The 27,480-nt window shown below is 43.8% G+C and overlaps 1 protein-coding gene across 2 annotated transcripts in view; it reads right to left on the bottom strand.

The window, feature by feature from the left end:
• The window catches only part of LOC132779008 (mitogen-activated protein kinase kinase kinase 3-like), a 121,284-nt gene that overhangs the window by 62,133 nt on the left and 31,671 nt on the right, over positions 1–27,480 (bottom strand). For both annotated transcript variants that reach the window (XM_060782634.2, XM_060782635.2), the window contains exon 2: positions 9,124–9,206. In XM_060782634.2, the coding sequence (XP_060638617.1) occupies positions 9,124–9,127 (4 nt within the window). In that variant the 5' untranslated portion in view covers positions 9,128–9,206. The remainder of the gene's footprint in view (positions 1–9,123; positions 9,207–27,480) is intronic.

Raw genomic sequence — 27,480 nt, 5'->3', positions numbered from 1 at the left:
CAAGGATCTGTTTCCATCAATAATGGAAAAATAGGGAGAAAAGCCACATTTTGAAAGATTTAGAAGGCAGATAGCAAGGGCCAGGAAAAGACAGGCTTGCAGATGCAGCACAGGACAATATTTTCTCATAATATGCATAACAAGGACCACCAAGGAATAAAGCCGTGAGTGTGTAATTACACACTCACCTGTATGCAAGACCACCTATGATACAAGTTGAGAAGCCTTATTCAGAACTCTGAAATCCAACAAACTCCAGATTGTCCATGCATATGGATTAGATAGGGACACCTTTGCGTTCTGTACAATGTACTCAAACTTTGGGTTGTTGTAAGTTTTTTCAGGCTGTACGGCCATGTTCCAGAAGCATTCTCCCCTGACATTTCACCTGCATACCCAAACTTTGTTTAATGCACAACTTATTTTTAAATATTGTATAAAATTAGCTCCAGGCTGTATGTATAAAGTGCACACGAAACATAAATGCATACTATGTGTAGATTTGGGTCCCATCTTGTAATGCAAATAATGTTTTCCAAAGTATGAAATCCAAAATATTTCTGGTCCCAAGTATTTATAGGTAAAGGTAAAGGTTTTCCCCTGACACTAAATCCAGTCATGTCTGACTCTAGGGGTTGGTGCTCATCTCCATTTCTAAGCCGACGAGCTGGTGTTGTCCGTAGACATCTCCAAGGTCATGTGGCCAGCATAACTGCATGGAGAGCTGTTACCTTCCCGCCAGAATTGATCTATTCACATTTGTGTGTTTTCAAACTGCTAGGTTGGCAGAAACTGGGGCTAACAGCAGAAGCTCATGCCGCTCCCCAGATTCAAACCTGCGGCCTTTTGGTCAACAAGCTCAACAGCTCAGCGGTTTAACCCACTGCGCCACCAGGTATTTATAAATGCATCTAAATGAGACTCAGGTTTGACTTGTGTGTAGATGGGGAATTTCTTAAGTCTAAATACATATTCAAAATCATTGTAGCACCCATGTGTTGGCAAAACATTAAATAGTAAAAAGACATTATATGGGTCAAATCGGACGATGTATCTACACTGCAGAATTAATGCAGCTTGACTGTCAAGGCTCAACGCTATGGAATCCTGGGAGTTGTAGTTTTCTCAGACCCCATCACTCTTTGGCCAAGAAGGATAAAAAGCTTGTGAATCTTGTAAAACTGCAACGTCCAGGATTCCAGTGTTGAGCCATGGCAGATAAAGTGGTGTCAAACTGCATCAGTTCTCCAGTGTAGACGCAACTCAAGTCAAACACTCCCCCACATAAACACAGATGTTCAATTTAAGAAATACTGGAAAGGAGGAAACCATGAACAGAAAGGAGGAAACAATGAAAATGAACAAAATCTGGCTACCAGTATTTCAAAAACTCTAAAATTACAACAGCAAAACAACAGAGAGGAAACAATCTGGGACATCTAATCACCTCTCAACAAAAGATTGCCCCAGGCACTGCCAAACCATCAAATGCTAATGAAAGTGGTCAGTTGAAACATTCACACCTAGCTCCAGAAGACAAGAGCCCTTTGTCCCACCCTGTTCATTCCACAGATATATAAATCCTTTCTCCTAGTTTCAACAGACCTCACTACCTCTGAGGATGCTTGCCATAGATGCAGGTGAAACGTCAGGAGAGAATGCCTCTAGAACATGGCCATATAGCCCGAAAAAAACCTACAACAACCCAGTGATTCCGGCCATGAAAGCCTTCAACAATACAACTGAAACTATTTTTTCACCAGTCATAATAAAGTACAAAACACTATTGAGGAAGGAATACCTTTCGTGAGACCCGCACACCACACACTGCGATGGAGAGTTTGGAAAACCCCACCTCGGTTTGTAATACTTGCACATCTGTTTTTCCTCAATGTTCACACTTCGGTTTCTGTGATAGTGGTATTCTGAGTTCTCAAAGAGGGATTTCCCTCTCTCCTTTCCAGATGAGATTCCCCAACTGCTACGGTAAAACCACAATACGAGAGGGTTCGCAACCCACTGCCATGACAACAGCAACTACACAATCCGAAATACAGAGCGGACCCCGGGGAAAGGCAGGCGTGGGTTGCGTTTCCTAGACTGCTGCTCACTCACTCCTGCCGACGCTTTCGAAGCAAGAAGCAGCCGCTTCTAAATATGTTGTGCCTCTGACTTGCTGTGTAAAAGGTGGAACTATGTTTTCTTTTTATCATGTCTGACGTGACTTGTGAAACTGTAAGTCGCTTCTGGTGTGAGAGAATTGACTCTCTGCAGAGACACTGCCCAGGAAATGCCCGGATGTATTATCATCCTGTGGGAGGCTTCCCTCATGTCCCTCCATGGGAAGCTGGGGCTGACAGATGGGAACTCACCCCGACCTTCAGGTCAGCAGTTCAGCCAGCACAAGGGTTTAACCCATTGTGCCATCGCAGCTCCTGGTGAAACTGGTACATCTCCTTCACTATGAAAAATACCAAAGGAATCGCACTTTATCTTTTGTTCCGGATGCAAAAAGATCTTCGTACGGCTTGAGCATCCCTTATCCAGAATTACGAAACCCAAAACAGCATGGCTCAATGCTACAGGAGACTCTAGTTTTACAAGTTCTTCAGCCTTCCCTGTGAAAGAGTGCTGGTGCCTCACCAAACTACAACTCCCATAGTTGCATAGCAGTGTGTCAAACTGCATTAATTAACTGCATTAACCTCTGAGGATGCCTGCCATAGATGCAGGCAAAACGTCAGGAGAGAATGCTTCTAGAACATGGTCATATAGCCCAAAAAAATTACAACAACCCTGCATTAATTTTGCAATGTAGATGCACCCTCGAGGAAACATCCGTCTTTGTGTGTTTCCAAGTTGCTTGTCAATTTGTGAATTTCCTAAGGCTTTCCTAGGCAAAGAGTACTCAGTGGTGGTTTTGCCACTTCCTTCCTATGAAACATAGCCTAAAGCAATTGGTATTCATTGGGGGTCTCCCATCCAAGTACTAACCAAGACTGACCCTGCTTAGCTTTCAGAATCTGAAGGGATTTGGTGCTTTGATGCACCCTGAAAGCCAGAAAAATCTCTATAAATAAAAATGTAATGTTTGTTTGTGGGATTAACATAACTCAAAAAACACTGGATGAAATTACACCAGATTTGGACACAATACACCTATCAGGCCAACGAGTGACCATCACTCATAAAAACACTGAAAAACACAGCTTAAAAAGCCAAATAATAATATTAAATTGCAATGCATGCCCAAAACCACATATAAATATGCAAACACACATATATACACACACACAACACATATACACAGACTGGGCCACAGCAACGCATGACAGGGGATGGCTAGTCAGGAGAAAGGGAGCTCCTCTTGAGTAAAAGACCTCTAAAGAATAAGGGGAACTAAAATCAACCCAACCCAACAGTGGGACTCAAGCAAGATCGACATCAGTCTTCAGTATTGGTTACTAGATCAATATAGATAAGATATGGGCAAACTTGGGCCCTCCAGGTGTTTTGGACTTCAACTCCCACAATTCCTAACAGCCTCAAGCCCCTTCCTTTTCCCCCTCAGCTGCTTAAGCTATCCAGTTGCTTGAATCTACTTCCACTTCCATTTGATGGCCTGACAGTTTTTTGGTGTGGCTTGTTACTGCCTGGGCGAATCCTTTGTTGAGAGGTGACCAGGTGTTCCTGATTGTTTCCTGGCTGGAACCCTCCTCCAGGTGTTTTGGACTCCAGCCAGGAAACAATCAGGAACACCTGGTCACCTCTCAACAAAGACATTTCCCAGGCAGTAACAAATCACACCAAAAAAAACTGTCAGGCTATCAAATGCTAATCAAGGTGGCCAATTGAAACAGTCACACCTAGCTCCAACAGACAAGAGTTCTTTCTCTCACCCTGGACCTTCCACAGATATATATAAACCCAATTTTCCATACCTCACAACCTCTGAGGATGCTTGCCACAGATGCAGGCAAAACGTTAGGAGAGAATGCTTCTAGAACATGGCCATACAATCTGAAAAACCTACAACAACCCAGTGGTTCCAGCCATGAAAGCCTTCGACACCTGCCATTGGGTTGTATGCATATGACTTTCTTTGCTTGACAACACCACTATCAGACCATCCCAAATGTGTAATTCCATATTTTTAACTAGCCATCCCCTGCCACGCGTTGCTGTGGCCCACATGGGGGTTCTGTGTGGGACGTTTGGCCCAATTCTATCATTGGTGGTGTTCAGAATGCTCTTTGATTGTAGGTGAACTATAAATCTCAGCAACTACAACTCCCAAATGTCAAGATTCTATTTTCCCCCAAACTCCACCAGTGTTCACATTTGGGCATATTGATTATTCTTGTAGAGTTTGGTTCAGATCCATCATTGTTTGAGTCCACAGTGATATTTGGATGTAGGTGAACTACAGCTCCAAAACTCAAGGTCAGTGCCCACCAAACCCTTCCAGTATTTTCTGTTGGTCATGGGAGAACTGTGTGCCAAGTTTGGTTCAATTCCACTGTTGGTGGGGTTCAGAATGTTCTTTGATTGTAGGTGAACTAGGTGAACTATAAATCCCAGCAACTACAACTCCCAAATGACAAAATCATGTCATTGGATGAAGGATCCATCATTGTTTGAGTCCACAGTGCTCTCTGGATGTAGGTGAACTACAACTCCAAAACCAAAGGATACTGCCCACCAAACCCTTCCAGTATTTTCTGTTGTTCTTTGATTGTAGGTGAACTATAAATCCCAGCAACTACAACTCCCAAATGACAAAACCATTTTTTTGGAGTGAAAGACATACATTGGTTTGTTAGGTGTCTTGTGTCCAAATTTGGTGTCAATTCCCCCAGTGGTTTTTGAGTTATGTCAATCCCACAAACGAACATTACATTTTTATTTATATAAATTGCAGCAATATCCAATTGATATTGGGATCCCAAAGGTCAATACCACTGAGCAATGGCAGTTAAAGTGACATCAAACTGCATCAATTCTACAGTGGAGATGCACCCTAAGACAGAGCAAGTTATGGGGATTATCTGGCTAGATAAGTTATTTCTTTATTACATGCTTTACGGTCGAGAATACGATGACATAACCTGTTAATCTGGAAAATTAGCATTGGTATTACTATTTATACTTCAAAGAGCCTCCTTTGTAAGGCTCAAGATGCCACCCACTCGTGGTTAAAAATAAACTGAACTTGTTCCCAGTCCTTCTGTTGCCAACCAGTATCAACAGCTTTGGCACTTCGTGAGAGCATGCCAAGGAGAGTGTGGGAACAACATTAATTCGGTATCAATTAGTATATTTACAGCCGTCACCAAGGAGCAATGTAAAGTGTTGTTTCTGAAGTGCAGCTCATGCGCTTTGACTCCAAGAGTCCTTATTTTGTTCTCAAAAGTGGATCAAACAATGCATCCGATGAGCCAGGGCAATGAGTGCAGTTCCTTGGGTAAGGGAAGGAACCTTGCCATTTTACACCTTGTTGCAATGGGTTAAGCCAAGCTACATGGCTTCTACACCATGACCAAAAGCAACAAAGGCTTCTTCCCATGGTGTGCAGGTACAGCTGTACCAAGTGCTCCAATTTTGTTTGCTTTGCATTTAATGTTTGTTATAGTCCTAAGTTTCAGGGACTCTGCAGATAGGTGGTTTCTTTTGGCTGCAATCATAGGGCAAGCCACCTGTCAATTATAGTTAGGTTCCCTGGTCCCGCCCCCTTTGGGTTTTTGGAGGGAATAGGAGCCTTTTTGAGTTCAGTCCACACAGAGAAGCCTTTCACACAGGACATAATACCAAGAGCTCCTGTAGAAAGCTTCGTCTTCTACAGCTTGGCCGGGATTATACAGCCCACAGCTTGGCCGAGGATCATACAGCCTTGCAGCTCCTTTGCTGAAGGACTTCAGCCAGCCATCACTGAAACCTGAACTCCTTCTTTTCCCCTGGAAGTCTACAAAGCTCTGCTTGGTAAGGGTCGCTCGCGGAAGCCAGACGCAGTTGGTACCGGGTGCAAGCGCTCCACGCCAACAGAGGTAAAGAAAGACTGCCCAGATTAGAAGTTAAGGATTTCCCCATTAGCTAAAATACCAGTCATGAAGATAGTGCCTGTTCCCTGTGGACAAGATTGCAAGAGCCAATAGACTGTTAAGAAAGCCTTGAAATACCTGTTTGTTTTCATTAATAAAGAACTTTGTTGAACCTTTAAGCAATCTAAAGACTCTGTTTTAAGGAAATCCAAAGGCCTTTAATCTGAGGCAGCCCCGGCATCCTGTTGGGCACACAGAATTTATGTCCTGTCTACAGCCTTATGCACAGGCCCAACGTGCGACAGCACACATGGACTTAGTATATATGTAACCTCCCAAACACATACAGTCATCCCTCCACATTTGTGACTTTGACTTTTGTGGATTTGGTTGAAAATGTTCTCTGGTCAACATCCTCCAGTTGGACTGAGGAATCTACAGATTTCTAGGAATAGCTTTTCAAATCAAATCTGTGAGTAATCAAATCTGCAAAAGTCAAAACTTTGTCAGCACAACCCTGACCCTGTTGACCAGTGTTTCCCAACCTTCCTAAGGCCACGACCCCTTAATACAGTTCCTCATGTTGTGGTGACACTCAACCATAACATTATTGTCATTGCTACTTCCTAACTCTCATTTTGCTACTGTTATGAATCGTAAAGTAAATATCTGATATGCAGGGCATATTTTAATTCACTGGACCAAATTTGGGACAAATACTTGATACACCCAAATTTGAGTACTGGTGGGGTTGGGAGAAATTGATTTTGTCAATTGGGAATTGTAGTTGCTGGGATTTATAGTTGACCTACAATCAAAGAGCATTCCGAATTCCACCAATGATAGACTTGGGACAAACTTGGCACATAGAACTCCCATGACCATCAGAAAATACTGGAGGAGTTTGGTGGGCATTGACCTTGAGTTTTGGAGTTGTTGTTCACCTACATCCAGAGAACACGGTGGACACAAGCAAGGATTCATCTGGACCAAATTTGACTCATATAATGTATTGTCTGTATCAATAGGAATATATTGTCTAGATCTAGGGAAGTCATGCTCCCCATGCTCTATTCTGCCCTGGTTAGACCACACCTGGAATATTGTGTCCAGTTCTGGGCGCCACATTTGGAGGCAGATGTTCAGAGGAGGGTGACTAAAATGATCAAGGGTCTGGAGAACAAGCCCTATGAGGTGTGGCTTAAAGAGCTGGGCATGTTTAGCCTGAAGAAGAGAATAAAAGAGGGGACATGATAGCCATGTACAAGTACGTGAGAGGAAGTCACAGGGAGGAGGGAGCAAGCTTGCTTTCTGCTGCCCTGGAGACTAGGATGCAATGGAAAAATGGCTTCAAACGACAAGAAAGAAGATTCCATCTGAACATTAGGAAGAACTTCTTGACTGTGAGAGCTGTTCAGCAGTGGAACTCTCTGCCACGGAGTGTGGTGGAGGCTCCTTCTTTGGAGGCTTTTAAGCAGGGGCTGGATGGCCCTCTGTCAGGGGTGCTTTAAATGCAATTTTCCTGCTTCTTGGCAGAATGGGGTTGGACTGGATGGCCCATGAGGTCTCTTCCAACCCTAGGATTCTATGACTGATTTTTCCCCCCAAGGAGTTCTTGCCCTATCTTTCTTACAAAATTGATAAGGGAAAGGGAAAGTGGAGAGGACTCTGGGTCTTGTGGCTTGACTTATACAAAGCGCCTGTAAAAAGCGGACACCAGGAGAGGGAAAAATACATGGTTTTGGTTGGTCACATTTTCTCACATGTTCCTAGATGACTTACAATTGGAATCCCATCAACTCTAGTCTATGATGTCTAATGATGATGAATACAGGAGTTGTAGTCCAGCAGCTGGAGGGCCACATGGCAGGCCAGATTCTGCCCGTGAACCATGAATTTGAGACATGATTTAAGAGATGTGCCAAAGAGTGAGAGCTTGGAAAAGTTGTTCTTGCCTCATTAGCAAGACCGGTTGAGAGATTCTGAGAAGCGACGCCCAAAAGCCACTTTTCCACATTCTTCATCGTTGCTTTAACTGAGTTGCAAACTTGGTTCTCTTAGAATCATAGAATCAAAGAGTTGGAAGAGACCTCATGGGCCATCCAGTTCAACCCCTTCTGCCAAGAAGCAAGAAAATTGCATTCAAAGCACCCCCGACAGATGGCCATCCAGCCTCTGTTCAAAAGCATCTAAAGAGCCTCCACCACACTCCGGGGCAGAGAGTTCCACTGCTGAACGGCTCTCACAGTCAGGAAGTTCTTCCTCATGTTCAGATGGAATCTCCTCTCTTGTAGTTTGAAGCCATTGTTCCGTGTCCTAGTCTCCAGGGAAGCAGAAAACAAGCTTGTTCCCTCCTCCCTGTGGCTTCCTCTCACATATTTATACATGGCTATCAGATCTCCTCTTCACCAGACTCAAGCTAGTTCCAGATACAGTCCAATGGCAACTTGACCCTCCTGCTTTTGATGCAGAAGTATTGTCATAGTCATGAATCTCTTGCTCCGCCATGCAATGATACAGGAGCCCTCAGTGGCACAATGGGTTAAAGCCTCATTCCAGCAGACTGAAGACCAACAGGATGGAGGTTTGAATCTAGGGAGAGCGCGGATGAGCTCCCTCTGTCACCTCCAGCTTCCCATACGGAGACATGAGAGAAGCCTCAAACAAGGATGGTAAAACATCCCCTGGGCAACATCCTTGTAGATTGCCAGTTATCTCACACCAGAAGCTTCTGACACACACATACACACAAAATGCAATGATATGTGCCCAAGGTCCTAATCTCTCTCCAGCACTAAACTAGTTGGAGGACTTCTTGGATCTACTTCTCTTTATGTTATTAGGATGTTGCCTCTTCAACTGGACTAATATCCAACAAGAAATAAAAACTCTCACTTGGATAAACCACACATGGAGCACACCAAAACAATGGAAAGCCCAATATGCCGCCCAACCCTATAAAACAGGCATGGGAAAACTTCAGCCCGGTAGGCTGTTAGGAATTGTGGGAGTTGAAGTCCAAAACACCTGGAGGGCTGAAGTTGGCCCATGCCTGCTATAAAACCAAGAAATAATGGAGCCTTACCCATGGCCGTATCTTCATCAGGTCTGTGTCTCAATGAAGGAGGTCACTTGTCCTGGGTTGACCTTCAAAGGCAAGGGGCGATCCTACAATAATAAGAATAGAGATAATGTAAATAAAGAACTCTTAGGTGATCATAGCCTCATGGCAGGTCTTGAGCATCCTAGATCAAAACTGGCCATCTCTCCGATTATAGAAGACAACAAACATCATCTTGTATCCATCCATCTCAAATGTTGTTCCTACATTTCATCACTCGGGAAGTAGAGTGACAAATGTAACGATGGTTTGTTACTTCGAACATCACACGAAAACACAGTGTAAATGGTTAAGAGGTTATCATCCAACGCAATGTTTGTGTACTAAAGAAGATAAACAAATCAAGATGGGAGCTCTGAATTTCCCTCTCTGAACATTCTTTGCCTTTATAATAAAGAAATTGCAGAATTGGGTTGCTGTGAGTTTTCCCGGTGGTATGGCCATGTTCCAGAAGCATTTTCTCCTGACGTTTCGCCCACATCTATGACAGGCATTCTCAGAGGTTGTGAGTTCTGTTGGAAACTGGGTAAGTGGGGTTTATATAACTGAGAAATGTCCAGGGTGGGAGAAAGATGCAGCATAGAATTGGAAGGCTCATCCCATCCAACTCTTTTCTGCCATGCAAGGATGCACATTCCAAGCCCTACTTGCAGATGGCCATTCAGCCTCTATTTATACTAACCCAGTCAATTCAATGTATTGTCAAAGGCTTTCATGGCCTGAATCACTGGGTTGTTGTGAGTGAGTTTTCTGGACTGTACGGGCATGTTCCGGAAGCATTCTCTCCTGACGTTTCGCCCCCATCTATGGCATGGCAGCCATCCTCAGAGGTTGTGAGGTCTGTTGGAAACTAGGCAAGTGAGGTTTATATATCTGTGGGATGTCCAGGTGGAAGAAAGAACTCTTATCTGTTGGAGGCAGGTGTGAATGTTGCAATTGACCACCTTATTAACATTGAATGGCCTTACAGCTTCAAAGCCTGGCTCCTTCCAGCCTGGGAGACTCTTTTGTTAGGAGGTGTTAGTTGGCCCTGATTGTTTCCTGTCTGGAATTCCCCGGTTTTCTATATTTACTGTCCTGATTTTAGAGTTTTTTGGCTACCAGTATTAAAAAAAACTCTAAAATCAGGAGAGTAAATAAAGAACAACACTCTGAAAACAGGGGAATTCCAGACATGAAACAATCAGGGCCAGCTAACACCTCCTAACGAAGGAGTCCCCCAGGCAGGAAGCAGCCAGGTTTTGAAGCTGCAAGGCTATTCAATGCTAACCCAGCTGGCCAATTGCAACATTCACACTTGTCTGTTGATGGCAAGTGTGAATGTTGTAATTGGCCACCTTGATTCGCATTTAATGGCCTTGCAGCTTCAAAGCCTGTCTGGTTTTGTCTGCAAGGATCCTCTGTTGGGAGGTATTAGCTGACCTTGAGTGATCTTCCAACACCTCCCCACAAAGAATTCCCCCAGGCAGCAACCAGTCAGGCTTTGAAGCTGCAAGGCCATTAAATGCTTATCAAGGTGGCCATTTGCAACATTCACACTTGCCACAAGCAGACAAGAATTCACAACTTCTGAGGATACCTGCCATAGATGTGAGTGAAACATCAGGAGAGAATGCTTCTGGAACATGACCATACAGCCCAGAAAACTCACAGCAACCCAGTGATTCCGGCCATGAAAGCCTTTGACAACAAACTGAAGAACATTCAGCAATGCACAAGATATTACAGCCAGAGCAGTAAACAATGCTATCAACATCCGAGACACCTCAGCAGCAAGCACACATATATTTATACAAACTTATTTTCAGAGATATAGGCAGGAAGAAACAAAAGATGCACCGAGTCAGTAGTCCGAAATGAACATGAAAGCTAAACATGTTTATTCCTTTTGCTTGCTGCTGTTTCCGATCAAGGGCTGGACAGTTATGTTGGGAAACAGAAACTTAGCTGAGCCATCACAAGTCCTTTGAATCAAATGAGGTCTAAGAAAGCAACAGGAGGAATCTCAATTGGGTTCAATGACCAAGGATTGAGTCCAGTTTCCAATGATCTATCTATCCAAAATCAAAAACTGTCAGCTCCAAAACAGCTTGGATAAAAGATACTCAAGCTATGTTTTAGAAATAGACATCATCAATGTAATCAAAGACAGAGGTGGCTATAATGCAATGGCTCTCAACTTTCCTAATGTCACAACCCCTTAATACAGTTCCTCATGTTGTGGTGACCCCCAACCATAACATTATTTTCGTTGCTACTTCGTAACTGTAATTTTGCTCCTGTTATGAATCATCATGTATATATCTGATATGCAGGATGTATTTCCATTCACTGGACCAAATTTGGCACAAATGCCCAATATGCCCAAACTGCCATTTGGAAGTTGTAGTTGGTGAGATTTATAGTTCACCTACAATCAAAGAGCATTCCGAACTCTGCCAACAATGGAATTGAACCAAACGTGGCACACAGATCTCCCATGACCAACAGAAAATACTGGAAAGGTTTGGTAGGTTTTGGAGTTTGGGACTTGTAGTTCACCTACATCCAGAGAGCACTGTGGACTCAAACAATGGTGGATCTGGACCAAACTTGGCATGCATACTCAATATACCCAAATGTGAACACTGGTGGACTTTGGGGAAAACAGACTTGACATTTGGGAGTTGTAGTTACTCTGAATTATAGTTCATCAACAATCGAAGAGTATTTTGAACCCCATTGACGATAGAATTGGGCGAAATTCACACATAACCCCCATGACCAATAGAAAATACAGTGTTTTCTGATGGTCTTTGGTGACCCCCCTAACACCCCCCTCGAGACCCCCCAGGGGTCCTGACCCCTAGGTTGAAAAATACTGTATAATGTTTATAAGCAAAATGCCAGTATCGACATTTTGGCCAACCAAAAGAGCAAAATACATATATTTCATATGCATGCTGGGACATGAGAGAAGCCTCCCACAAGGATGGTAAAAACATCCAATCATCCAGGCGTCCCCTGGGCAACATCCTTGCAGACAGCCATTCTCTCACACCAGAAGCAACTTGCAGTTTCTCAAGTTGCTCCTTACATGACAAAAAAATGCTTAGGAAGAAAAAATGAAATGCAAAGATATAGGATGGGTGATACCTGGTCCGGATTAATGAGTGTAATCTTCTCAGTTTCTAAACTCCTGCAAATATAGACCACAGGTGCATCTGCATTGTAGAATTAACACAGTTTGACGCCACTTTCATTTCCATGGCTCAACGCAATGGAATATTGGGAGATGTAGTTTCAAAAGGGATTTTGCCTTCTCTGCTGGTGCCTCGCCAAACTACAACTCCCACAATCCCATCGCATACAGCCATGCAATTACACAATGTTTTTTCCATGTCAGGAACAACTTGGAGAAACTGCAAGTCGCTTCTGGTGTGAGAGAATTGGCCATCTGCAAAGACATTGCTCAGGTGACGCCTGGATGTTTTACCATCCTGTGAGAGGCTTCTCTCGTGTTCCCACATGGGAAGCTGGAGCTGACAAATGGGAGCTCAGCCCGCTCCCCGGATTCAAATCGCCGACTTTTCAGTCAGCAGTCCTGCCAACACAAGGGTTTAACCCATTGTAGATGCACTCTGGATTGTAAGAGTCGCCCTAATACAACGTAGCTGAAAATGGGGCTTTCCTTTGTTTTCTGAAGCAACAGATTGAGTTCTGGATCAGCAAGCAAAATAACACACACACACATACACACATATGCACACACACACATAATAAAAAATACAAAGTGGAAAAAGAGATCTTTGCTTTAAAAAGATTCCACAACGCTAACTTTCAGCGAGTTTCCGGGAGGCCTGCCAGGCAAAGCGGAGAAGGTTTATTATATGTGCATCTGTGTGTGTGTCTTGTTGTTGTATTATTTTTTACAGAAATGTACTATGGAACAGTTCAAAAAATATGATCGTCATTTGCCGGAGCTCTTGGGGCTAGCAAAGGGAAGTTCGAACTGCAATAATAACGAAATAATGAGAAACGGCTTGCAAAAGCGAGTGGTCTCCGAGCTGGAGAAACAAGCGGAGTGTTTGCCTTGAAGGAAAAAGGCCAGATGCAATAAGAAGGAAGAGAAGAAGCGGCATTTGGGTTTATTTGGAGTCAAGGCACCTAAACATAGATCGGGACGAGGGACCGAAATAGTAGTCGCTTCAAGCACAATTGCATTATGTGAGCCTTCTGGGCATCAAAGTTAAGTTCTAGTTTTGTCATTTCAGGATAAAAATAATGTTTGCACAGCTGGGAAAAAATGATTAGAAAGCCCAAAATAACTTGACTGGGTTGTTGTTAGTTTTCCAGGCAGTATAGCCATGTTCCAGAAGCATTCTCTCCTGACGTTTCGCTTACATCTATGGCAGACATCCTCAGAGGTTGTGAAGTCTGTTGGAAACTAGGCAAGTGAGGTTTATATATCTGTGGAATAATGTCCAGGGTGGGAGAAAGAACAATTCAAGAGAGATATTGACAAGCTGGAATGTGTCCAAAGGAGGGCGACTAATATGATCAAGGGTCTGGAGAACAAGCCCTATGAGGAGCGGCTTAAGGAGCTGGGCATGTTTAGCCTAAAGAAGAGAAGGCTGAGAGGAGATATGATAGCCATGTATATATATGTGAGAGGAAGCCACAGGGAGGAGGGAGCAAGCTTGTGTTCTGCTTCCTCGGAGATTAGGACAAGGAACAATGGCTTCAAACTACAAGAAAGGAGATTCCATCAGAACACGAGGAAGAACTTCCTGACTGTGAGAGCCGTTCAGCAGTGGAACTCTCTGCCCTGGAGTGTGGTGGAGGCTCCTTCTTTGGAAGCTTTTAAATAGAGGCTGGATGGCCATCTGTCAGGGGTGATTTGAATGCAATATTGCTGCTTCTTGGCAGGGGGTTGGACTGGATAGCCCATGAGGTCTCTTCCAACTCTATGATTCTATGATTCTTGTCTTTCGGAGGCAAGTGTGAATGTTGCAATTGGCCAGCTTGATTAGCACTGAATAGCTTTGCAGCTTCAAAACCTGGCGGCTTCCTGCCTGGGATGTTGTTGGGATGTGTCAGCTGGTCCTGTGTGTCTTCTGCCTGGATTTCCCTGGTTTTGTTTAATCATCGTCATCATCATCATTAGACATCATCATCATAGAATAATGGAATCATAGAATCAAAGAGTTGGAAGAGACCTCATGGACCATCCAGTCCAACCCCATTCTGCCAAGAAGCAGGAATATTGCATTCAAATCACCCCTGACAGATGGCCATCCAGCCTCTGTTCAAAAGCTTCCAAAGAAGGAGCCTCCACCACACTCCGGGGCAGAGAGTTCCACTGCTGAACAGCTCTCACAGTCAGGAAGTTCTTCCTCATGTTCAGATGGAATCTCCTCTCTTGTAGTTTGAAGCCATTGTTCCACGTCCTAATCTCCAGGGAAGCAGAAAACAAGCTTGCTCCCTTCTCCCTGTGGCTTCCTCTCACATATTTAAACATGGCTATCATATCTCCTCTCATCCTTCCCTTCTTCAGGCTAAATATGCCCAGCTCCTTAAGCCGCTCCTCATAGGGCTTGTTCTCAATAATAATAATAATAATAATAATAATAATAATAATAATAATAATACTTTATTTGTACCCCGCTGCCATCTCCCCATGGGACTCGATGCGGCTTACAAGAGGCCGAGCCCAAACACAACAATACAAACAATAATAACAAACAATACAAGCAATTAAAATAAAAACATAGACAATAAAAATATACAACATTATCAATAAGACAACAATTTTAGAGCTTTTTGGCTACCAGTATTTAAAAAAACTCTAAAATCAGGACAGTAAATAAAGAACAACACTCTGAAAACAGGGGAATTCCAGACATAATAATAATAATAATAATTATTATTATTATTATTATTTTATTTATACCCTGCCATCATCTCTCCAATGGGGACTCGGAGCGGCTCACATGAGGCCAAGCCCAAACAACAATTTACTGTAAAGTAAAACTGAAACATAAACCGAAAACGCAAACAATAAACAACAACAACATAATTACATAAAACATGTGAATACATAGGGTTGTTGTAGGTTTTTTCGGGCTATATGGCCATGGTCTAGAGGCATTCTCTCCTGACGTTTCGCCTGCATCTATGGCAAGCATCCTCAGATGCAGGAGAGAATGCCTCTATACCATGGCCATATAGCCCGAAAAAACCTATAACAACCCAGTGATTCCAGCCATAAAAACCTTTGACAATACTGTGAATACATAGCAATATAAAAATTACAATAGGCACAATCACAATGACAATGGGTTGGCTGCATGTAATGATTAAAAGAAAAAAATGATTAAAACTAATTAAAAACTCGGGTAGGATAAAAGAGAGACAGATTACATGAAACAATCAGGGCCAGCTAACACCTCCTAACAAAGGAGTCCCCCAGGCAGGAAGCAGCCAGGCTTTGAAGCTGCAAGGCTATTCAATGCTAATCAATGGGTTGTTGTAGGTTTTTTCGGGCTGTATGGCCATGGTCTAGAGGCATTCTCTCCTGATGTTTCACCTGCATCTATGGTAAGCATCCTCAGAGGTAGTGAGGTCTGTTGGAATTAGGAAAAAGGGTTTATATATCTGTGGAATGACCAGAGTGAGACTCTAAAATTGCAACAGCACAACAACAGAGAGGAAGCAGGCAGGGACATCTAATTACCTCTCAACAAAAGTTTGCTCCAGGCACAGTCAGGCCATTGCATGCTAATCAAGGTGGTTAGTTGAAACATTCACACCTAGCTCCCGCAGACAAGCGTCCTTTGTCTCACCCTGGTCATTCCATAGATATATAAACCCTTTTTCCTAGTTCCAACAGACCTCACTACCTCTGAGGATGCTTGCCACAGATGCAGGTGAAACGTCAGGCAAAAATGCCTTTAGAACATGGCCACACAGGCCGAAAAAACCTACAACAACCCAGTGTTTCCAGCCATGAAAGCCTTGGACAATACAATGCTAATCAAGCTGGCCAGTTTGCAACATTCACACTTGCTTCCAACAGACAAGAGTTCTTTCTTCCACCCTGGACATCCCACAGATATATAAACCTCCCTTGCCTAGTTTCCAACAGACCTCACAACCTCTGAGGATGGCTGCCATGCCATAGATGGGGGCGAAACGTCAGGAGAGAATGCTTCTGGAACATGGCTGTACAGCCCAGAAAACTCACTCACAACAACCCAGTGATTCCAGCCATGAAAGCCTTTGACAATACATTAAATTGACTGGGTTAGTATAAGTAGATCTGCAAGTAGGGCTTGGAATGTGCATCTTTGCATGGCAGAAAAAAGTTGGATGGGATGAGCCTTCCAATTCTATGCTGCATCTACATTGTAGAATTAATACAGTTTGATGCGAGTGCAGTATTTTCCCGAATGAAGCAGAGAGTGTTTAAGGACCAGGACATATGCCTGCGAAACGTGGACTGTCTGTAGATGTTACATGCAACTCCTGGAACGATTCCATAAGCGCTGCCTCCGGAAAATCCTGCAAATCTCTTGGGAAGACAGGCGACAAACGTCAGTGTGCTGGAAGAAGCAAAGACCACCAGCATTGAAGTGATGGTCCTCCAACATCAACTCCACTGGACTGGCCACATTGTCTGGATGCCCGACCACCATCTCCCAAAGCAGCTGCTCTACTCCGAACACAAGAATGGAAAACGGAATGTCAGTGGACAGGAAAAGAGACTGAAAGATACGCTCAAAGCCAACCTTTAAAACTGTGGCATAGACACTAAGAACTGGGAAGCCCTGGCTCTTGAGTGCTCCAGCTGGAGGTCAGCTGTGACCAGCAGTGCTGCAGAATTCAAAGAGGCATGAATGTAGGGTGAAAGAGAGAAATGTGTCAAGATGAAGGTGCGCCAAGCCAACCCCGACCGAGACTGCCTTCCATCTGGAAACCGATGCCCTCACTGTGGGAGAAGATGCAGATCAAGAATTGGGCTCCACAGTCACCTACGGACCCACAAGAATACTGATCCTGGAAGACTATCCTACTCGGTCAATGAGGGATTGCCTAAGTAAGTAAGTACAGTTTGATGGCACTTTAATTGCCATGACTGAATGGGAATCATGGGCATTGTAGTTATACCAAGTTCTTAGCCTTCTCGGTTGAAGACTTGCAGTGCTACAGTTCCCAGGATTCCTTAACATTCAGCTAAAGTGGCATCAAACTGCATTAAATCTACAGTGTAGATGCACTTTCTCTTTAGTGGAGAGTTGCATTCTGGATCTGGGCACACGCTTGGAGATATTTGTGAGATTTTTTTTTAGATGCAGAGGTGGAATGTGTCCACTTGGCACATTGTCTCCCGAATCTGACTCATGCCATAACGTTGCTACCATCTATGGAACAAATAGGAAAGAGTGGCTTGCAAGGCTATGGGGTATGGAAGGAAAGAATGTGGATGAGAAAAGCTATTCACGTTGTTTTGCCTTCATATCCAGGCTCCTTGCCATTCACGTGTCCTTTACATGATGAAGGAAAGAAAGCTTGACTCTCTTGCAAACGGTTCATGGAAAGGTTCCTTGCCCTCATTGCATGCTATCAGCTTTCGTGGCGTTCACTTTCCGGGTGTAGCCACGCTGCAGAATTAATTACAGTTTGATGCCACTTTACCTGCATACATGGCTCAGTTCTATAGAATATTGGGATTTATAGTTTGCTAGCTGTCCCCTGCCACGCGTTGCTGTGGCCCACATGGGGGTTCTGTGTGGGAGGTTTGGCCCAATTCTATCGTTGGTGGGGAGAACTGTGGGAGAACATGCAGGTCAAGAATAGGGCTCCACAGTCACCTATGGACCCACCGCCAGGACACCGAACTCTTACACGTTCAACGAGGGATCGCCTAAGTAAGCACTCCTAATTGTATAGAGCTCAAGCTGCCTGTCAACTTATGGAGACCCCCATTTATTATATAGGGTTTCAGGAATACTCAGAGATGGATTTGGCAATTCTTTCCTCTGAAATAGAACCTCCAGCTCCTGGTTTCTGTTTTCCAAGTACTAACCTTGTTTAGCACCCCAAAACCAGATTTTTTACTTTGTCGTGTCAGGGAAACCAGTCAATTGTATTACATTTCTAACAGAACAAAGCAAACAAACAGACAAAATACAAAATTTGTGAGTTTGGTGGTTGATTAAATGTCCTTTGACCAGTATCTGGCCACTTGGAGTGCCTCTGGTGTTGCTGCAAGAAGGTCCTCCATTGTGCATGTAGCACGGCTCAGGTTGCATTGCAGCAGGTGGTCAGTTGTTTGCTCTTCTCGCATGTCGAGGATTCCACTTTGTAGCCCCATTTCTGGAGGTTGGCTCTGCATCTCGTGGTGCCAGAGCGCAGTCTGTTCAGCGCCTTCCAAGTCATCCAGTCCTCTATGTGCCCAGGGGGGGAGTCTCTCATTTGGTATCAGCCATTGGTTGAGGTTCTGGGTTTGAGCCTGCCACTTTTGGACTCTCGCTTGCTGAGATGTTCCAGCGAGTGTCTCTGTAGATTTTAGAAAACTATTTCTAGATTTAAGTTGTTGACGTGCTGGCTGATACCCAAACAGGGGATGAGCTGGAGATGTCTCTGCCTTGGTCCTTTCACTATTGGCTGCTACTTCCAGGCGGATGTCAGGTGGTGCAATACCGGCTAAACAGTGTAATTTCTGCAGTGGTGTAGGGTGCAGACACCCCGTGATAATGCGGCATGTCTCATTAAGAGCCACATCCACTGTTTTAGTGTGGTGAGATGTGTTCCACACTGGGCATGCATACTCAGCAGCAGAGTAGCACAGCGCAAGGGCAGATGTCTTCACTGTGTCTGGTTGTGATCCCCGGGTTGTGCCAGTCAGCTTTCGTATGATATTGTTTCTAGCACCCACTTTTTGCTTGATGTTCAGGCAGTGCTTCTTGTAGGTAAGAGCATGGTCCAGAGTGACCCCCAGGTATTTGGGTGAGCTGCAGTGCTCCAGTGGGATTCCTTCCCAGGTGATCTTCAGAGCTCGGGATGCTTCTCTGTTCTTGAGATGAAAGGCACATGTCTGTGTTTTAGATGGGTTAGGGATCAGCTGGTTTTCCCTGTAATAGGCAGTAAGAGCACCTAGAGAGTAAGAGCACCCAAAACCAGATAGGAACCGGCCTTTTTAGACTAACCAGATGCTTCCATTCTGATAGGCTTTGCCCATGACGTTGGAACCAATTGTTCCTAGTTCCCTAAATTCAAATTGCAAAGGTGAATCTCACTCTTGAAGGGAAGCTGGCGACTTTCCTCATTCCACAAGAGTTTCCCATATCTGTGGTTTCAAATCGCCGAAGATTCTTGCCGCTTTACTGACTGGCTTCAAGAACTTATGTAGCTCTCCAAGAATGCATTCTTGCACCTATTTATTTATTAGCCTAGCACACATTGTGGGAGTTATTTCCCAGCAAGAATACCTAGGGTTATGACTGGATGCTAACTTGGAAATCAGTCCTCATTGATTTCAATGGGGTTGGCACAATAATGCACAGGCAGAAAGTATTAATAGATTCTCAATATTGTACCCAGTGGGCAGGGAAATAGGGTTGCATTTGTAGTTGTTGTCGTGTGCCTTCAAGTCATTTCCAATGCATGGCAACCCTATTACCCTGATTTCCAAAACCATAAAGTTAATGTAGTTTGGCACCATCTGAACATGTTTAATGCAATGGAAGCCTGGGAGTTGTAGTTTGGCGAGGCACCAGCACTTTTATTATGTGCATAGATAGAACTTTAAGCCATATGTTGATTCATGGCAACCCCATGAAATTCAGAAAGGTTTTTTAAAGTAATATTCCTGTATGCAGTTGTTCATTCGTTCAGTCGTCTCCGACTCTTCGTGACCTCATGGACCAGCCCACGCCAGAGCTCCCTGTCAGCCGTTACCACCCCCAGCTCCCTCAAGGTCAGTCCAGTCACTTCAAGGATGCCATCCATCCATCTTGCCCTTGGTCGGCCCCTCTTCCTTTTGCCTTCCACTTTCCCCAGCATAATTGTCTTCTCTAGGCTTTCCTGTCTCCTCATGATGTGGCCAAAGTACTTCAACTTTGTCTCTAGTATCTTTCCCTCCAGTGAGCAGTCGGGCTTTATTTCCTGGAGGATGGACTGGTTGGATCTTCTCGCAGTCCAAGGCACTCTCAGCACTTTCCTCCAACACCACAGCTCAAAAGCATCGATCTTCCTTCGCTCAGCCTTCCCTAAGGTCCAGCTCTCACATCCGTAGGTGACTACAGGGAATACCATGGCTTTGACTAGGCGGATCTTTGTTGTCAGTCTGATGTCTCTACTCTTTACTATTTTATCGAGACTGGACATTGCTCTCCTCCCAAGAAGTAAGCGTCTTCTGATTTCCTGGCCACAGTCTGCATCTGCAGTAATCTTTGCCCCTAGAAATACAAAGTCTGTCACGGCCTCCACGGTTTCTCCTTCTATTTTCCAGTTGTCAATCATTCTTGTTGCCATGATCTTGGTTTTTTTGACGTTTAGCTGCAACCCGGCTTTTGCGCTTTCTTCTTTCACCTTGATTAGAAGGCTCCTCAGCTCCTCCTCGCTTTCGGACATCAGGGTGGTGTCATCTGCATATCTGAGGTTGTTAATGTTTCTTCCAGCAATTTTCACCCCAGCTTTGCATTCATCCAGCCCCGCACATCGCATGATGTGTTCTGCATACAAGTTAAAAAGGTTGGGTGAGAGGATGCAGCCTTGCCGTACGCCTTTCCCAATCTTGAACCAGTCTGTTGTTCCGTGGTCAGTTCTGACTGTTGCTACTTGGTCCTTGTACAGATTCCTCAGGAGAGAGACAAGGTGGCTTGGGATGCCCATCCCACTAAGAACTTGCCACAATTTATTATGATCCACACAGTCAAAGGCTTTAGAATAGTCAATGAAGCAGAAGTAGATGTTTTTCTGAAACTCCCTGCCTTTCTCCATTATCCAGCGGATATTGGCAATCTGGTCTCTCGTTCCTCTGCCTTTTCTGAACCCAGCTTGAACATCTGGCAACTCTCGCTCCATGTATTGCTGGATTCTTCCTTGAAGGATCTTGAGCATTACCTTACTAGCATGAGAAATAAGGGCCACTGTACGGAAGTTTGAGCAGTCTTTCGCATTTCCCTTTTTTGGTATGGGGATATAAGTTGATTTTTTCCAGTCTGATGGCCATTCTTGTGTTTTCCATATTTGCTGGCAAATGGCATGCATCACCTTGACAGCATCATCTTTTAAGATTTTAAACAGTTCAGCTGGGATCCCGTCGTCTCCTGCTGCCTTGTTGTTAGCAATGCTTCTTAAGGCCCATTCAACCTCACTCCTCAGGATGTCTGGTTCTAATTCATTCACCACACCGTCAAAACTATCCTCAATATTATTATCCTTCCTATACAGATCTTCTGTATAGTCTCGCCACCTTCTCTTGATCTCTTCAGCTTCTGTTAGGTCCCTGCCATCTTTGTTTCTTATCATACCAATTTTTGCCTGAAATTTACCTCCAGTGTTTCTAATTTTCTGGAAGAGGTCTCTTGTCCTTCCTATTCTGTTGTCTTCTTCCACTTCCATGCATTGCTTATTTAAAAATAGTTCCTTATCTCTTCTGGCTAACCTCTGGAATTGCGCATTTAACTGGGCATATCTCCCCTTATCCCTGTTTCCTTTTGCTTTCCTCCTTTCTTGGGCTACTTCCAGTGTCTCAGCAGACAACCATTTTGCCTTCTTGGTTTTCTTTTTCTTTGGGACGTACTTTGTTGCCGCCTCCTGAACAATGTCGCGGACTTCTGTCCATAGTTCTTCTGGGACTCTGTTTACTAAATCTAGTCCTTCAAATCTGTTCTTCACTTCCACTGTATATTCGCTAGGAATGTTAGTGAGATCATATCTAACTGGTCTGTGTATTTTCCCTGATCTCTTTAGTTTTATTCTAAATTGAGCAATAAGAAGTTCGTGATCTGAGCTACAGTCAGCCCCAGGTCTTGTTTTCACCGACTGGATGGATGTCCGCCACCTTTGGCTGCAAAGGATGTAGTCAATCTGATTTCGGTGTTGACCATCTGGTGAGGTCCATGTATAAAGCCGTCTTTTAGGTTGTTGGAAGAGAGTATTCGTTATACACAGCGAGTTTTCCTGGCAAAATTCTATCAGCCTGCGTCCCGCTTCATTTTGTTCTCCCAGACCATGCTTGCCTGTGATCCCTGTTGTCATTTGACTTCCCACCTTGGCATTCCAGTCTCCTGTATGCAGAAGTCATGCAAATTCCACACCAATGGAGAGAGTAAGAAGCACTGGGGTGCCTGTGGTGGAGGGAATACATACATTCAGAAAGGTTTTTTTTAAAGTAAGGATTCCTGTATGCAGAAGTCATGCAAATTCCACACCAATGGAGAGAGTAAGAAGCACTGGGATGCCTGTGGTGGAGGGAACACATACAATCTACAGCCACACATACACATACATATTTTCACTTTTATTATGTGTGTAGATAGACCTTTAAGCCATATGTTGATTCATGGCAACCCCATGAAATTCAGAAAGGTTTTTTAAAGTAAGGATTCCTGTATGCAGAAGTCATGCAAATTCCACACCAATGGAGAGATTATGAAGCACTGGGGTGCCTGTGGTGGAGGGAACACATACATTCAGAAAGGTTTTTAAAAGTAAGGATTCCTGTATGCAGACGTCATGCAAATTCCACACCAATGGTGAGAGTAAGAAGCACTGGGGTGCCTGTGGTGGAGGGAACACATACATTCAGAAAGGTTTTTTTAAAGTAAGGATTCCTGTATGCAGAAGCCATGCAAATTCCACATGAATGGAGAAAGTAAGAAGCACTGGGGTGCCTGTGGTGGAGGGAACACATAAAAACTACAGCCACACACACACATACATATTTTCACTTTTATTATGTGTATAGATAGACCTTTAAGCCATATGTTGATTCAAGGCAACCCCATGAAATTCAGAAAGGTTTTTTAAAGTAAGGATTCCTGTATGCAGAAGTCATGCGAATTCCACACCAATGGAGAGAGTAAGAAGAACTGGGGTGCCTGTGGTGGAGGGAACACATACATTCAGTAAGGATTCCTGTATACAGAAGTCATGCAAATTCCACACCAATGGAGAGAATAAGAAGCACTGGGGTGCCTGTGGTGGAGGAAACACATACATTCAGAAAGGTTTTTTTAAAGTAAGGATTTCTGTATGCAGAAGTAGTTTTACCAGTTCCTTAGTCTGAAAAATAGTTTTCAGCACGAGGCATTCATTGTTGGTCTTCCATCCAAGTTCCAACCAGGGATGACCCTGCTTAGCTTTCTAGATCAGGCTGGATCTGATGCCTTTTGGGTACTTGGACTACCCAAGCTTCTTTCACTAAGCCCATAACACTAAAATCAGCCTTAATGTTGTGCCCTCAAGTTACACAATAAGCTTTTGTCGAAAGTCTATTCGCAGTTTTTACCAAGGTGAAATGACGCCGTCTCTTTGTTTATTTCGTTCTGTACAATCCAATCAATACCTACGGAAGCACAATACACATTTCCAGATATTTTCTCGAGTTTCTCAAACCAGCTTAGTCCTTCCTTTGAAATAATAATTCAAAGAGAAGTTCTTTCCACTCCTTGGTCAATACTTTCTTCCCTGAAGACGGGCGTTCAATTTGTGCAACATGGTACTATTTTTCTTAATAAGCACTAAGCAACTCGGTGACCTATTGGGCTGGTTAAAACGGCCACTTCTCATCGGTGACGAAGGTCAAACGTGCCAGACATCCTATTGACTGGCTCTAATCCAACATGGTTTTGATAGCACATTTCATCCTTGTAGCAAAGTGTGTTGAAGTTGATCTTCAACTTGCTAATATGCAAGAAAAACAAGCTAGAAGTGGATGAAAAGAGAGTTGGCACATAACGAAGGGTGCATCTACACTGCTCATTAATGCAGATCGACACCACATGAACCACCATGGCTCAATGCTATGGAAACATGGGGGCTGTCGTTTTACACATCTGTACTGTAGAGTTAATGCAGATTAACACCACTTTAACTGCCATGGCTCAATGTTATGAAATCCTGGGATCTTCAGCATCCTCTGCTGCACCAAAATACAAATCCCAGGATTCCATAGCATTGAGCCATGGGAGTTAAAATGATGTTAATCTGCATTAACTCTACAGTGCAGATGTGGCCAACATTACAGAATACGATAACATAGACTGTTATAGCATAGAATCGGTTATCTTGAGGTCACATGATTTCTAGACTACGATGTCCTCTTCAACAAGGGATCGCCTAAGTAAGTAAGTAAGTACTTTGAAAGTTGGACATGGCAGAATGGCCAGATATACACAGATATACACATGATTATGAATAAGGAAACTAATCCAAGTCACACTATTCTCTGGCTGCTATGAACTAATAAATAAGAAGAGGAGGAGGAGGAGGAGGAGAAAAGTTAACAACAGATCCCAAATGTAGACTCTGCAAGGAAGCAGATGAAACAATAGATCACATCCTCAGCTGCTGCAAGAAGATCCCGCAGACAGACTACAAGCAGAGGCACAACACCCTTGCTCAGATGATTCATTGGAACTTGTACCACAAGTTCCAATGGTGGGAACTGGTGGGATCACAAGCCGGAAAAAGTTACAGAGAATGAACACGCCGAACTCCTCTGGGACTTCCAAATTCAGACAGACAGAGTTTTGGAGCACAACACTCTTGACCTTAAAAAACCAAGTATGGATCGTCGATGTCGCAATCCCAGGTGACAACATGATTGCAGAGAAACAACTGGAAAAGCTGACACGATATGAGGATTTAAAGATGGAACTACAAAGACTCTGGCACAAGCCAGTAAAGGTCGTCCCAGTGGTGATTGGCACACTGGGTGCAGTGAGTAAAGACCTTGGCCTGCACTTAAACACAATCAGCACTGACAAAATTGCCATCTGCCAGCTGCAGAAGGCTACCTTACTGGGATCTGCATGCATTATTCGCTGATACATCATACAGTCCTAGACACTTGGGAAGTGTCTGACGTGTGATCCAATTCAACAGCCAGCAGAGTGTCTGCTATGGACTCAGCTTGTTGTGTTTCTAATAATAATAATAATCATCATCATCATAATAATCATAATAATAATAGTAAAAAATCACACAGTCTGTTCTGTCGCGCGCTGGGCCTGTAAAAGATTTCCTTTAGAATAGGATGTGCAACCTTTGCCCAGCGGGAAGCCAGGGGCCCAAAGAGAAGTTCTCAGAGGTTTTCCTCCACAAATGATCTTCAGATGGCTTGTGAAGTATAACAAAGTTCTTTATTAATGAACAATCAAAAAGAAACTTCTCTTGTCTTCAGTAAAGTTAAACAAATGCTTCCAAGCTTTATGCAACTGGTGACTTCCTAAACTTGCCCACGAAGGACAGGCAACTGTCTTCAATAACTTCTTCTTTACTTTAAATGGAAAATCTCCTTTTTAACTTGTCCCAGGCTGACTGTAATCTAACCCTTACTGATGTGGGCTCCGCTACCGGGTCGAACTGCGTCTCGAAGCACCGAGTGGACCTACCAGTAAAGGCTTAGATATTCTCCAGCTGGAGTTCTTTGGTCTTTCGGACTGTTTTCCTGGAACTCTTTGGAGACTCTTAAGACTGTTCTCCCCCGGAAAGTCTTAAGTGTTGAAGCTTTGGTACAGGGGAAGCTTGCACACGTCCTGTACATTAGCTTTCCTTGCTGAGACTAACTAAAAAATGGCTCCCTTCCCTTCCCAATTGCTCTGAGCAAGGGGCGGGACCAAAACTTAACAATGATGGACAGATGACTTGCCCTATGACTGCAACCAAGGGAAGCCACCTATCTGCAGAGTCCCTGAAACCCAGGGCTGCAAGCAAACATTTAATACAAAGCAAATAAAATTGGAGCTCCTGGTACAGCCGTACCAGAACACAGTCCTAAATGCTTGGGAAGTGTTCAACTTGTGATTTTGTGATACAAAATCCAGCATATATATCTCATTTGCTGTGCCATACTGTGTTTTTGTGTCAGTAAAATAATAATAATAATAATAACAATAATAATAATAATAATAATAATAATTTGTTATCTGCCTCTCCTCAAAACATAGCTTAGATTGCATAGATAAAAACATAAGACCGTTAAAACACACAGAGCTATGATTTAAACACATTAAAAGCATGGTTGGTGTGTGCTGATTTAGTCCATCTGTTCCCATCAAGAGGAAACGGAAGCACACCTTTTGTGCAAACCTGCTGAGACATCTTTTGGCCGGAGACTCTCCACACATAACTGGCCTTAAAAAAACAACAGTGGCGAAACTCCATAGAAAAATCCCTGTGCCAAGTCATAAGGAGGAAGGCAGGCCCTCTTTTAACTTGTGCCTCCACTGCAGAAACCATGCCAACATCCAGACATCCAACATACAATGCTGGGGTCCAACCACTATGAAAAGAGCAACTGACTATTATGAAAAACAATTATAGTTGGGCCCTCTGTATCCACAGGAGTCTACCTCCATGGATGATATGATTTTCTAAAGCCAACCATAAGATTGATGTAGCCCTTGGCGTAAATGAGTTTGATACTGGCTTGCAGTGAGTTTTCCAGGCTGTGTGGCTATGTTCCAGAAGCATATTCTCCTGACATTTCGCCCACATCTCTAGCAGGCATCCTCAGAGGTTGTGAGGTCTGTTGGAAACTAGGCAAGTGGGGTTTATATATCTGTGGAATGATGTCTAGGGTGGGAGAAAGACCTCTTGTTCCGAGCACAATTCAAAGTGCTGGTTTTGACCTACAAAACCCTATACGGTTTGTCCGAACGCATCTCCCTCTACGTCCCGCCTCGGAGTTTAAGATCTTCTGGGGAGACCCTGCTCTCGACCCCGCCTCTATCACAAGTGAGGTTGGCGGGGACGAGGAGCAGGGCCTTCTCGGTGGTGGCCCCTCACCTGTGGAATTCACTCCCCAGGGAAATTAGATCATCGACATCCCTCCTTTCCTTTAGAAGGAAATTAAAAACATGGATTTGGGACCAGGCGTTTGGGTAATCTGGCAGATAAATAAAGGACAACAACGACTGATAGGAATTGACAATGTGGAATGCATGTATGGATTCTGAGCTGGCAAACATTGAGCATGAGATTGGCTTTATTGACTGTGATATATAATTGATTGTTTTAACTGTTATAACTGTTTTAATTGCTTTTTATATATGTTTATCTGTATTATTGTGTAGGCCTTTTGTAAGCCGCCCTGAGTCCCCCCTC

This window comes from Anolis sagrei, chromosome 6 (genome assembly GCF_037176765.1).
Source record: "Anolis sagrei isolate rAnoSag1 chromosome 6, rAnoSag1.mat, whole genome shotgun sequence".
Taxonomy (NCBI): domain Eukaryota; kingdom Metazoa; phylum Chordata; class Lepidosauria; order Squamata; family Dactyloidae; genus Anolis; species Anolis sagrei.
Note: the sequence above shows the minus strand (reverse complement) of the source record. Positions and strands in the feature narration are given on the sequence as shown.